The sequence below is a fragment of the Dermacentor albipictus genome, unplaced genomic scaffold, assembly GCF_038994185.2.
Source record: "Dermacentor albipictus isolate Rhodes 1998 colony unplaced genomic scaffold, USDA_Dalb.pri_finalv2 scaffold_22, whole genome shotgun sequence".
NCBI lineage: Eukaryota > Metazoa > Arthropoda > Arachnida > Ixodida > Ixodidae > Dermacentor > Dermacentor albipictus.
The window spans coordinates 5,749,021-5,763,490 of record NW_027225576.1 but is presented as its reverse complement, the minus strand read 5'-3'; the positions used below and the strand labels follow the sequence as shown (position 1 = coordinate 5,763,490).

The 14,470-nt window shown below is 49.4% G+C and overlaps 1 protein-coding gene across 1 annotated transcript in view; it reads right to left on the bottom strand.

Moving 5' to 3' along the window:
• Positions 1 to 14,470, bottom strand: part of LOC139052429 (uncharacterized) — a 211,543-nt gene that overhangs the window by 128,643 nt on the left and 68,430 nt on the right. The window contains exon 7 of the mRNA XM_070529524.1: positions 12,931 to 13,089. Within this exon, the coding sequence (XP_070385625.1) occupies positions 12,931 to 13,089 (159 nt within the window). The remainder of the gene's footprint in view (positions 1 to 12,930; positions 13,090 to 14,470) is intronic.

Below are 14,470 nucleotides of genomic sequence, written 5' to 3'. Positions count from 1 at the left end.
TTCTATTCTAGCTGTAGTGTTAGAGGCTTTCATACATTGGCGTTTCTTGATGAGATCTTTCGTCTCCTGCGATAGTTTACTGGTATCCTGCCTAACGGAGTTACCACCGACTTCCATTGCACACTCCTTAATGATGTCCACAAGATTGTCGTTCATTGCTTCAACACTAAGGTCCTCTTCCTGAATTAAAGCCGAATACCTGTTCTAAAGCTTGATCTGGAATTCCTCTATTTTCCCTCTTACCGCTAACTCATTGATCGGCTTCTTATGTACCAGTTTCTTCCGTTCCCTTCTCAGGTCTAGGGTAATTCGAGTTCTTACCATCCTGTGGCCACTGCAGCGCACCTTGCCGAGCACGTCCACATCTTGTATGATGCCAGGGTTAGCGCAGAGTATGAAGTCTATTTCATTTCTAGTCTCGCCGTACGGGCCCCTCCACGTCCACTTTCGGCTATCCCGCTTGCGGAAGAAGGTATTCATTATCCTCATATTATTCTGTTCCGCAAACTCTCCTAATAACTCCCCCCTCATATTCCTAGTGCCTATGCCATATTCCCCCACTGCCTTGTCTCCAGCCTGCTTTTTGCCTACCTTGGCATTAAGGTCACCCATTAGTATAGTGTATTTAGTTTTCACTCTACCCATCGCCGATTCCACGTCTTCATAGAAGCTTTCGACTTCCTGGTCATCATGACTGGATGTAGGGGCGTAGACCTGTACAATCTTAATTTTGTACCTCTTATTAAGTTTCACAACAAGACCTGCCACCCTCTCGTTAATGCTATAGAATTCCTGTATGTTGCCAGCTATGTTCTTATTAATCAGGAATCCGACGCCTAGTTCCCTTCTCTCTGCTAAGCCCCGGTAGCACAGGACGTGCCCGCTTTTTAGCACTGTATATGCCTCTTTTGGCCTCCTAACTTCACTGAGCCCTATTATATCCCATTTACTGCCCTCTAGTTCCTCCAATAGCACTGCTAGACTCGCCTCACTAGATAACGTTCTAGCGTTAAACGTTGCCAGGTTCATATTCCAATGGCGGCCTGTCCGGAGCCAGTGATTCTTAGCACCCTCTGCAGCGTCGCAGGTCTGACCGCCGCCGTGGTCAGTTGCTTCGCAGCTGCTGGGGACTGAGGGCCGGGGTTTGATTGTGTTGTTCATATAGGAGGTTGTGGCCAAGTACTGCACCAGGGTGGCCAATCCTGCTCTGGTGAGGGAGTGCGTTACCGGTTCTGGTCACCGGGATCAGGCCACACTCCAGGCCTGTTTATGCAATTTTATCAACACGCGGATTTTTTTTTTAATCCGCTGGAAAATTGCCGGCACCGGGATTCGAACCACGGACCTCTTGCACGCGAGGCGGGTGTTCTACCTCTACGCCACCGCTGCAATGGGGATAAAAGAAATGGGGATAAAAGTTAATGGAGAATACCTTAGTAACTTGCGATTCGCTGATGATATTGCCTTGCTCAGTAACTCAGGGGACCAACTGCAATGTATGCTCACTGACCTGGAGAGGCAAAGCAGAAGAGTGGGCCTAAAAATTAATCTGCAGAAAACTAAAGTAATGTTTAACAGTCTCGGAAGAGAACAGCAGTTTACAATAGGCAGCGAGGCACTGGAAGTCGTAAGGGAATACATCTACTTAGGGCAGCTAGTGACTGCGGATCCGGATCATGAGACAGAAATAACCAGAAGAATAAGAATTGGCTGGGGTGCGTTTGGCAGGCATTCTCAGATCATGAACAGCAGGTTGCCATTATCCCTCAAGAGAAAAGTGTATAATAGCTGTGTCTTACCAGTACTCACCTACGGGGCAGAAACCTGGAGGCTTACGAAAAGGGTTCTACTCAAATTGAGGACGACGCAACGAGCTATGGAAAGAAGAATGATAGGTGTAACGTTAAGGGATAAGAAAAGAGCAGATTGGGTGAGGGAACAAACGCGAGTTAATGACATCTTAGTTGAAATCAAGAAAAAGAAATGGGCATGGGCAGGACATGTAATGAGGAGGGAAGATAACCGATGGTCATTAAGGGTTACGGACTGGATTCCAAGGGAAGGGAAGCGTAGCAGGGGACGGCAGAAAGTTAGGTGGGCGGATGAGATTAAGAAATTTGCAGGGACGGCATGGCCACAATTAGTACATGACCGGGGTTGTTGGAGAAATATGGGAGAGGCCTTTGCCCTGCAGTGGGCGTAACCAGGCTGATGATGATGATGATGATGATGATGATGATGATGATGATGATGATGATGATGATGATGATGATGATGATGAGACTGCGACCTTGGGTAGAACTTCTGCAGCTCCTGCCGTACGACCGCTCTGATATTCTCACGTAGGTAGTCGGTGGCCAGTGATTGAATTCCGGCGTAATTTGTAAAGTTGGTGCGGCGGTTGAATTGCCGGTTCCGCATCTCAAGTGTCTTTTCGATGCTGGTGGCCTCGCGGAGAAACTCGTCGACAGTCTTCGGTGGGCTTCGTACCATTCCGGCGAAAGGCTCCTCCTTCACACCACGCATGCGTAGACTTTCTTCTCCTCGGGCATTTCAGGGTCGGCGTGGCGAAATAGACGGCTCATTTCCTCCGTGAAAATTGCAGTAGTCTCATCAGGCAGCTGCCCCCAAGTTTCTAATAGCGCTTGCGCTCGTTTTCGGCGTACGATGCTTGTGAATGCCTGCAGGAAGCCGCTTCGGAACCGGTCCCAGGTCGTTAAGGTGGCTTCTCGGTTCTCTAAGCACGTGCTGGCGGCGTCTTCCAACTCAAAAAAGAAATATGTTGCAGTTGGTCGTCGCTGTTCCAGATGTTAAATGTAGCGACCCTCTCATACGTCTGAAGACCGCTTTCCGTGTCCTCGAACGTTCAACCGCGGAACGACGGAGGCTCCCTGGGTTGCTGCAGCACGATGAGGGACTCTGGGGCTGCCATTGGTGTTGGTTTGGTGACAACCTTCCTGGTCGCCTCAGGCAAACGTCCGTGCTCCGGGGGCAGTCCTTGCGGCCTGCGGCTACCGCGCTGGTTCTTGTTGACGTTGGAGTTGTCTTCCGCGTTTGGGCTTAGGTCACGGCTTTGTGGCGTTGTCCGGTACATGAACGCAAAGCACCTCCACCAGATGTCACGTAGTAGTGACGGTAAGGAAAGCAGCAATACTGGGAATTGCGAAACTAGCGTTTTATTGGGCGAACTTGTGCGCTCAGAAAATACGCTATACTCAATGAACGGCGACAGCGGCGAACACAGTCGGCGATCGTCGAAAATCTGATCAGCGGGTCAAGCACGTCAGCTTTTATACATCAGTCGTCGAATGTTCCAGAGTAATCGCTGGGACACGCGTGTATTTCACAAAATTCTACATTATTTGCGTAGCGCATACAGCAATCAAATTACACAGGCTTCGGTCACAAACAGCGGATGGAACCATCGATAACATTCCAAAAGCTTCCTATACATGCAGGCACGTCCTGCGCTGTGCGATAACATTTGTTAGGCGGTAAAACGTGGTCGCCCGATAAACAAGTACACGTGTCAATATCATCTGCGAATCAGACGTGTCGGCTATCTATTCGTGGCGCAATGAACCTTCCAGCGTAATCGCGGGTCCGCACGTGGTAGTTCTAGAATATGCACGACTATTCTCATCGTGCACACAATTTGCACTCTTTAAATAAAAAGTTAGCATCCTTTGGGCCTTAGCTTCTTCCACGACAATAAACGTCATCTATCACTATTATAAAAGCAAACACCCTTTAGGGCGTATTTTGTCTCACAACAATATTCGCCATCTGTCTTGCCTGCATTTCCCTTCTTTAACGCTGCGAACCCGGTGCTTCCCTATAATGAACGGCACGCGCGTTATCAACATGACATAGCATTGCCGGCAGGAAAGTAGCGAGAGCAGCATATTCAAGAAAGAAAACGCAAGCAGGGCTGATGGCGATTATTGCTGTGGGACAAATATATCCCCCAAATGGCTCACTGTTTCAAGAGTGATCTTGCTCGCATTCCCTTTATTCAACGCTGCGAACCCGGTACTTACAGGTCATGAACAGCTCGCGCATTAGTAGTGTGACATAGCATTCTCGAAACCAAAGGAGCGAGTGCTGCTATGGTTGGCGTGTAACACGCCGGGCAAAAAGGATGCTCAAACACCATGCCTCATCGAAACTGAGGGTGGATTCCTAATTTGCCATGGTTGTCCCGAGTGGTTGCTGGTCTGGCGGGCGCCTCGCAGTATTCACAGGCCCCTTTGTGTGCGTGCGTGAAAACCTTTTCCACAACGTGTCCGACTCCAGGGGAGACCCTTTCCGCGAACCAACGTCGCCTAGAAGAAAGGACCAGCCACCCATCGCAGACCGGCGGGCTGCTACCAGCGGAGGCAAGCAAGTGCAGCGTCGCCTAGGAAAGTCGGATCAGCTGAAAGGCAACAACGGGGACGTACAACATCGCCCAGGAGAGAAGGAGCAGCCACAAAGCAACGAGTGGGACTCAGTACATGTCACGTGACGTTGACGTGAGCAAGATCCCGCCTACGATTTCAGTGCGCCTATTTAAGGGGCCTCGCAATGTATACCTTTAATTAATTCATTCTCTTTTCATTTTTCACCAACCATCGAATAAACAGTGCAAGTTTTGCATGAGAAATCGTCTCGTCCCTGCCTGGTTGCCATGGTCTACCGGACGCCTACAGCCTGCCGACAGCGCCACGCTACCCAATAGTAACGCCGGTCGAGCTTCGAGAAACAGGCGTCGCAGCAACCGGTTGGCAGCGGAGTGATACGCTACCCTGGAGACCCCAACATTGGACGACATCTAAGAGATCGTCTCCTCTTCGTACTGGTGGCAACGTTCGGAAGGAAGGTATCAGGATTCATGACTGCGTATGGTGAGTGCACGGCTTTTCTTTATTAAGATATCACTTGGCTTTACCTATTTTGGGGGGAAGTACAGAGCGGAGATATTTCTGTAACCATTGACGAAGGCTTTTAGTATGTCGAGGTTGTTATAGAGTGGAGATTTAGGAGCTCTAAGGGCAGCCAAGAACTTGAAGGCACTAAAGAAGCCGGAATAGTTTAGCTTGGCCAGGGAGTTTGGCCTCCAAACTGCCGAATCAAAGAGAAAGCCTGAGATCATTGAGGCTATCGAAGCGACCGGGGCAGACGACGATGAATTGAAGGAATGCCTAGAGAGCATTGCGGATAACGAGGAAGACCGTAAGCGCCTAGACGAAAAGGAAAAGCGCGAGCGGGCAGCACGTGAGGCCAAAGAAGCGCGCGACCTCGAAATGATGCACCTAGAGATTGAGTTTCTGAAGGCTCCCAATACTGAAAGACCTAGCACAGAGGCACGAGAAAGCAAGCGCCGAATGACAGACTTGATGGCACCCTACGCAGTAGGAGGGGACATCAGTATCTTTCTGGTGCAATTTGTGCGCACGTCTGAGAAGGCGAAATTTGCGAGAAACACGTGGCCGCAACGCTTGCTTACGTTGCTGCCACCTGAGGTAGCTGATATCAATGCCCGCATGGGGAAAGAAGCAGAGGACTTCAATAAAGTCAAAGCGAATCTGCTCAAACAGTATAGATTATCAGCAGAAGCATTCAGGCGAAAATTCAGGGAGGTCGAGAAGACCAAAAGTGAGTCAGACTCAGATTTTGCATACACCTTGGAGGTAAACCTGCAAGAATGGCTCAGAGAAGGGGGTGCACTCGGCGACGCCGGAAAGACAATGCAATGCGTTGCTTTAGAACAGTTCTACCATGGGCTGCCAGAAAACATCAAGTCTTGGGCTCACGATAGGCCAGGCGTGGAGACTATTACGAGAACGGCCGATCTCGCTGAGGAGTACGTAACTCGCCGTATATTCGAAGGAACGAAGCTCCCAAGGAGGAAATGAATAATTACAGACCTGTAAGCCAGAGCGACAGTCAATATCGGGTCAGTATAAATCCAAGTAAAGGTCAGATGCGGTGGAAATTAGGGACGAGAACAGCAAGGGAAAGGAGGAGTCACCCAAACAGAGGGCAGAAAGGCAAAAGAAAAAAAACGGAAGATACTTTGTCGAGACTAAAGTGTGAAACGGTGGAAGCCTGAAACCATTGCCAATGGCGATTTGTTGCGTCAACACCACGGAGGCACACAACTCGTACACTGTTATATGAATATTTGTTTGTTTATTAAATGCCTGCAATGTCGTTCTGGACGAAGTGTCTGTCAAAGTAGTTTGTGGCCGCCTAGAACTGTTGCAGCGCCGTTTGTGGATCAGGAGGAGACGCGTCTCCCATGACGGTGTCGTGGTGTAGTTGGCCACCCTCATCATCCACTTCGCTCGATTGACTTGTACTTGCTCGGCTTCCCGCGGCAAGATGGCGGTCACGGCGCTTCCGAGCTCCATTTGCCTTGGTACCCGGAGGTGCAGCGAGTCGCTTCAAACGCATTGCCTCTCTTGCGTTGGCCCGTCGCGTCCCTGTACTCCATGCTGTCGGACGCGCATCGCCGCCTTGATGCATGGGACGTATACACTCAGCCTCTCTTGAGCGCCGCTTGCGTTCAGCGGCTGCCGCACGCCGCGTGTTGGGAGACACTGGTTTGGCAAGACGAGGCATACTTCCCCCACGATACCGCAACTAAACTTCCGCAACCGCCACACCACACCCAAGCAGACGGTTGCCGCGCGCCTCGCGACAGTGACGTCAGGCCACACAGCGCCCAATTGGGAGGCCACATCAAGCGCCTGACGACAGTGACGTCAGGGCACACCGTCGAACACACGGCCGCCACGCGTGCTGATGTGATGAGTCACCCCGCGCGGCGCCGAACCCCTCCCCCCCCCGACACCCGCGCTTGAGGACAGTGACGTCGCGCACGCAAGCTAATCAGGAGGCGCACACCTGCGCCTTGCGACAGTGACGTCGCGACACAGAGGAGACCAATCAGGAGGCGGGAAAGCTGTGACAGTTTCTGCTAACGGCAGATGACCTTGACAACAAGCCATTAAAGGCTTCCGCCTTTAAAAGCTTTTGAGCCAAAGAAACCAATAGTTTGCTACAACTGCCAGCAAACGGGGCATATCTCCGTGGAATGCAAAAATCCCAAACTAGTGTTGATGTCACTAACTAGTAACGAGGAAAATCTGAAATTGCTAGAACCGTACATTCGAGACCTCGTGGTAAACGGCAAACCGTGTCGGGTGCTTCACGACTCGGCAGCCACAATGGACGAGGTGCACCCGTTGTACGTAGATGAAGCCAGTTCGCGGGAGAATTTGCTTGGATAAGGCAAGCCGTATAGGCCTCCAATGTTTGTCTCCCTGTGGCAAAAATTAGTATCGAAGGCCCTTTGGAGTACACAACACTGAAGCCGCCGTATCGGCACACCTCCCGCCACAGTATTCATATTTCTTTTCTAACAAATCTGAGGATTTTCTGCGACGCAGGCGAATCGGGTTTAGTGAAGGAATAGTGCAAGCCCTAACTCGTTCCAAAGCAAGGGAGCTCGCAGCCAAGGCAGTGTACGAATGTCCAGTGGTGGAGGAAACAGGTTTGGCGGAGGACAGCACTATAGGAGATATTGCGGAATGTACACTATAGCTAATGAAGAGGTCAGGAATCACCGGAGCTTGAAATGTCTCGAGAGGCAGAATACAGAAGAAAGTTATTGATGTAAGCCCTGCCACGTTGATTGCGGAGCAGGAAAGAGATTCCGCGCGGCGTAATCTAAGGTCAGACGCGAAAGAAGGTGTGGCCAAACAGAACGTAAAGTTCCTCAAGAGGGCAAACGTCCTCTTAGAAAGTAAGCCAGTCGAAAGGAACTGCAATTCGACAAACTCGTGGTGCCGCATCCCAATCGTGCGCAGCTCCTGCACTATGTTCACGGGGGCTTTTGGACAGGGCATCTCGGCATTCGTAAACCAAAGGACCGCTTACTGCAGGAATTTTACTGGCCCGGCTGCTTTCGAGAAGTAGAAGCATTCGTAAGAAGCTGCGACACATGTCAGCGCATAGGTAAGCCTGGAGATAAGGCTAAAGTGCCAATGAAACTTGTTCCCATTATCACGGAGCCGTTTCGCAGGCTCATAATAGGCGCAGGGGAACTACTTCCTGCAACGCAGTCTGGCTATCAGCCTATTCTCCCTTTACTATGCCCCGCAACGAAATTCCAAAAGACGGTGCCCCTCAAAGAACTAAGCTCGGCGGAGATCGTCAACGCGCTTTTGTCTATCTTCGTGCGAGTGGGGTTTCCCGCAAAAATCCAGTCAGATCAAGGATACGTCTTTACGAGCGCACTGACCTCAACGTTTCTGGAAACCTGCGGTATTAAAATTATTCATAGCTCAGCGTACCACCCGCTGTAAAACGCGGTAGAGAAAGTCCACTCACTTATGAAACAGCTTTTGCGAGCACTTTGTTATGAGCACAAAGCCGATTGGTAGGTTTCCTTGCTTGCAGCAATGTTCGCGCTTTGAACTGCGCCGCAAGAGTCAACAGGTTTATCACCTTCGGAGCTCATTTACGGCCGCTGCCTTCAGTCGCCTCTTCGCATTGTTTGAGAAGCCTGGGAAGGCCGGGCGGACGAGCCTTCGGTTGTGCCGTACGTGCTAGAGCTGGTAGACCGACTGCACACTTCTCAAGAATTAGCAGGGCAGGAAATGCGCAAGGTCCAAAGCAATGCTAAGCATTACTATGACGAGATGGCTCAAACACGATGCTTTGAAGTTGGGGAAAAGGTAATGATCCTGAAACCCTCACTGAAAAAACAAACTACAGGTTCAATAAAAAGGACCGGTTGACATAATTCAGAAATTATCTGAAACAAACTACGTAATCACGGTACCGGGAAAACGAAGAGCACCACAAGTGTACTACAGCAACCTTCTTAAACCCTACCGGCAGAGTGAGGCCATTGGGAACATGTCCGTTAGGCAACCTGAGGAGATGCCTGTCGACTTTCCGGAGTTAACATCAATAACGGGGGCAAAGGACATTCACGAGACTATTGATAAGCTAGTAGAGCAGGAGTTGAATCCCAATCAAAGGGCCGAACTCAGGGAACTCGTGTTTAAATTTATATTTCAGACACACCTGGCAGAACCACTGCGATCGTTCACGATATCGAGTTAACATCAACGGACCCAGTTCGTTCGAAAGCTTATCGCGTCTCACCTCGTCAACGTCAAGTCTTGCCCGCTGACGTAAACAAGATGTTAGAGCTAGGTGTAATCGATCTAGGACAGAGTGAATTTGCCTCGCCTCTTAGCTTGGTAAAGGTCCCAGGAAAGGACACGCGACCGTGTATCGACTACCACCGGCTCTACTTAATCACGAAGGACCAGACGTATCCTATACCGCTTTCGAGGAAAGGCTTGAGAGAGTGGGCAGTGCTAGTTTCACCTCTACGCTCGATTTAGCCAGAGGGTACTGGGAGGTTCCGTAGACCGAAAGGGCAAGCAGGCTTACGGCGTTTATTTCCCCGATGGGAACCTTTCGGCCGAAAGCCCTGAGCTTTGGATTGAAGAATGCTCCCCATTGTTTCTCTAGCCTTATGGATCAGGTGCTACGGGGAATGAAGGACTTTGTGCTTCCGCATCTCGATGACACAGCAATCTTTTCTTCATCATGGGCGGACCATATGCAACACTTGCGAAAAGTGTTGTGTCGTCTACGAAAGGCCAACTTAACTGTCAAGGCTCCTAAATGCCATTTAGGGCGCGCGGATGTAGCTTATCTAGCTCATGTAATAGGGCAAGGCTATCGTAGGCCTTCAGAGGTTAAACTGACCGCAATAAACAACTTCCCGCACCCACGCACCAAGTGGGACATCACGTCATTCCTTGTCTTGGCAGGTTATTACCAAAGATATAGCCCGCGTTATTCTGAGATTGCAAGTTCTTTAACAGATGCTCTCAGAAAAACAGAACCGCAAATGGTAAAGTGGGATGACGCAAAAGAAAACGCTTTTGGTATGCTCAAGAAAGCACTAACGAGTCAACCAGTGTTGAACGCGCCCGACTGCTCTAAGCAATTCATTCTTCAGTGTGATGCCAGCGACCGGGGTATGGGGGTAGCACTTTGTCAAAAGAGAGATGATGAAAACGAAAAACCCCGCACTGTACGCCACTAGAAAGCTCTCAGTTCGTGGGGAAGCATACAGTGCATCAGAAAAGTAATGCGCCTGTGTAGCATGGGCAGTGCTGAAGCTAGCTTGCTATATCGCTGGTTCAAGGTTCACCATAGAGACTCACCACTGTCCCCTCACATGGCTGCAGTCCGTGTCTACGAAAAACGGCCGTCTTGTGTGCTGGAGCTTGGCTCTTCAACAGTACACCTCCGATATTCGCTACAAGATGGGTAAACTTAAGGGCAATGTCGACGGTCTGAGTCGTTGCCCCTAGAGTAGCGAAATTCTCACGCTCACTCTGGTTTCCATGGCATTTTTACATTCGTATTTTTTTCATACGTTTTTTTTTATCGCGAAGTTGAAGTTGATTGTTAGCCTATTTTAGCAAGCACATCTTAAAGCTTTCAGGAAATGGCTGTTTTTAGTGTTTACGGGGAGAGGACGCGCGAAAGGCATGGGAAAGCAGTAGCGGGTTTTCTTTCTTTTTTTTTTTGTCAAGCCTTGGGTACCTTGGGAGAAGGTGGCCTTGTGCTCGCTTGCTTTGTGGTTGTGGGTCCGGCACTGTTCTGGAGTGATTGCTTGCCCAAACAGGAGACGAAAAGTTGCGAAACCAGTTTACAAGTCCAGTTTCACTGGACCGGACCAGGAAGAAAAGGCACAATAGCGCCACGAAGACTGCAGAACGACTACCAAGAATCTACCAGCTGCGAATCCAGGGTTCGTCACCCCTGAGGGAAGTTCTGCTGCTAAAACGCCGATCCCTCGCCCAGTGGCTGCTGGCCCCTAGGCGTCGGGATATTCTTGCCCCGCCGGAGATGCTGTTGTGGTTGGCGTGTAACACCTTGGGCTAAAAGGATGCTCAACCACCATGCCTCATCGAAACGGAGTGTGGATTCCTAATTTGCCATGGTTATCTCTAGTGGTTGCTGCTGTTGTGGTTGGCGTGTAACACCCCTGGCAAAACTGATGCTCAGTCACCATGCCTCATCGAAACGGAGGGTGGATTCTTAATTTGCTATGGTTGTCTCCGGTGGTTGCTGGTCTGGCGGGCGCCCCGTAGTATTCACAGGCCCCTTTGTGTGCGTGTGTGAAAACCTTTCCACAACGTGTCCGACTCCAGGGGAGACCCTTTCCGCGAACCAACGTCGCCTAGAAGAAAGGACCAGCCACCCATCGCGGACCGGCGGGTTGCTACCAGCGGAGGCAAGCTAGTGCAACGTCGCCTAGGAAAGTGGGAGCAGCCGAAAAGCAACAACGGGGACGTACAACATCGCCCAGGAGAAAAGGAGCAGCCGCAAAGCAACGAGGGGAACTCCGTGCATGTCACGTGATGGTGACGTGAGCAAGATTCCGCCTACGGTTTTAGTGGGCCTATTTAAAGGGCCTCACAATGTACTTTTATTTCATTCATTCTCTTCGTTTCATCTTTCACCAACCATTGAATAAACATTGCAAGTTTCGCATTAGAAATTGTCTCGTCCCTGCCTGGTCGCCATGGTCTACCGGACGCCTGCAGCCTGCCGACAACGCCACACTACCCATTAGTAACGCCGGTCGAGCTTCGAGGAACAGGCGTCGCAACAGTGCAGAGTTTTCAAGGAAAGATACGGAAGCGAGGTAGACGAGTCTTAAAACTGTGTGCGCCCTTTGGGGTGTGTCTCGTTCCACGACAATAACCGCGAAGGGCTTTGCTTGCGTTTCCTTTCCAGAAAAGTATGCGTTCGCTAGTTTCCTGTCGAGAAATCCGGTGTCACGCTGATAAAGCGCACGCCGTTTGTGACCTGGAAGTACTGGGCGTGCAGCGTTAAGGAAAAGAAATGCGGGCAAGAGAGATCACTAACAATGTTTCGGGACAAGATAAGCCCGAAAGGGTGCAAAATTCTTTTTAAGAGTGTAATTACTCACGGCTCGGAGGCAACTTAAAGAGCACACAGAACCAGCGATAATATTACAGAGACTTACGATACAGAAAGGCGCCTCTTGTGCTTGGGCGATTACTTTTCAAGTTTATCAGCCGATGAAAGACTGTCACCGGCAAAGAAATAAACAGACGTGGCACTATACAGCGATGCTGTGGACCCACAACAGCGCGGCTCATGAACGCTACAGATCAATGGTGGAGTCGCGTAAACGTCGCATTGGGGCAACAAGACGGCTGAGGCAACGCGCAAACCCCGACCGTACCCTTGTGGTTCAGGACCAGGAAGAGGACACACATCGTACTCGGCGTGAGCATGTTGCAGTCCCTATCGAAAACGAGCTTTACTTCGCGTAACATCGTGCTATCGCCGTCAAAGTTCGCCCGAAGAGCAAAATTTCTGTGTAATTTGTTCGTATGTTGTGCAAAACTAAAGAAAAAAGGCCGCTATTTTCTCAACCAAATTCATTTGCTACTCGGAGCTCTCTCTTTCAATCTTTTTCTTTAGAATTTTCAAAAAAAATAAACTTATGTGGTTTTACGGGCCAAAACCCCGATCTGTTTAGGGGGCACGTCGTAGTGGGAGACTCCAGAAATTGGGACCACTGGGGGTTCCTTAACGTGCCGTTAAATCTAAGAACCACGGGTGGTTTCGCATTTCGCCACCATCGAAAAGCGGCTGCCGTGGCCATGATTCGATTCCGCGACCTAGTACTTAGCAACCCAACACGGTAGCTAAGCAACTACGATGGGTCACAACTTTCTACTGTACTTCTGCTTTAAAATTCGAATTTTCGTCCGATGCCTTCATTACCATCTTTCCGGATACATTTCATAAGCAATGGTTTAGAAGCCTAGCCATATTTATGGTTTTCCGAACGCTTGTTCTTCTCACCGTTCCGCAGTAAGGTTTCTTGCACACGGGAGGCGTTGATTCCAGCATGTAGGTTGAGCAGGTACCTTTCGGTACCACAGAAGGCGCGAGCGTCATCAAACGTGCGAGGAGTTCCAACAGTCACCATGAACTGAACCGGCCAGTGATCTTGGCCTCCCCCTGGTGGACACAATGAAACGTTGTGCTTTAGGATGTGTCAGTGCTCTTGTTACACTTGTTACGTTTATAAAGGCCTTGCTTTTACAGTATGGTGACGACAGCAAACAGTCTTTCGGTAATCTCATCCGTACGCTAGCGCTCCTATTCCGTCGAAATCACGTAGTGTTTCCTTTTATCGCCACCAGAATTAAGTTAAACGTCAGCCCGTCGAGTGCGATAATAAATAATATGACGAAAAAACACGTAAAAGATTATTACTACACAAAAAAAGATTATTGAAGACTGCAGACGGTGTGCAGGGTGTCCCAGCTATAACGCTGCACGTTTAAAACAAAGCAGAGTATATATTCTGGATGGCTGAAACTAAAACGATAGTCTCAAATAGGCTCAAGTATTTTTCTCTCTGTATTATTAGCTTTCAACTATTATGCCACTAATAATAAATGCTACGTATAGAGCAAATATGTCATTGCTACTAAACCACTTTGACGAGCTAGTTGGTTTGAATCCATGATAGATTGTGTAAGCGCGACTGAACGAGGACGTGGAGAGAAACAGATACACCGAGACAGCGCTGTTTTCAACTATATGTTTTATTTTCGCATGCATGGATAAATATATACCGAACGAGCGGAAAGAAACGAGGCGAAAAAGAACTTTCAGTGATGCATGTCGATGAACCATACACCTGTCTAAAACATGATTAAAACATACAGTGAAATAGTTACAACGATGAACCCCGAAATCCTATCTTTTTTTCAGATAGGTAGACTGATGGCTTGCTCACGCACCTTTCCTCTAAGTTTGCAATTTCATAGGCCGCCACAACCTCCCTTGTCATCCTGCAGTGAGGCCTATACAAAATAGAAGTGCTTTAAAACATGGGCTTGCAGGGACAACGTCGGCGACGAATGCCCAAGTGGTCCGAGGTGCCTCTAGTGACGTTATATTGATGTTCTTTTAGTCTCTCACTGACGCATCTGCGAGTTTCACCAACATACATTCTTCCGCCCCAAAGCGGAATGGCATAGACAACTTTATGAGTGCAGTTACAAATCACAGATATCGCTGCGGATACGGAGGGCGGTTTCGTGGTGATGAACAGGACGATGTATAATGAAAAGGCTATTTCGTCAATTTTCAAGGTCAACAACGACATAACACTTTATAAACTACAAAATATATCAAGGAAGCTATGCAAACGTTTCAAACTACATGGCTTATCCCGGTTGTTGGATATCGACCCTTTTCCTGGCGTCCCTCAAGTTCCCCGACCACATTCAATCGCCATCGCATTCCAATTATGGTGCGCCGGGGCGCGTTTACCACGTTACCGGACATGTCAGATGGGTTAGCGACCACCACCTCATGCGCCGCAAGT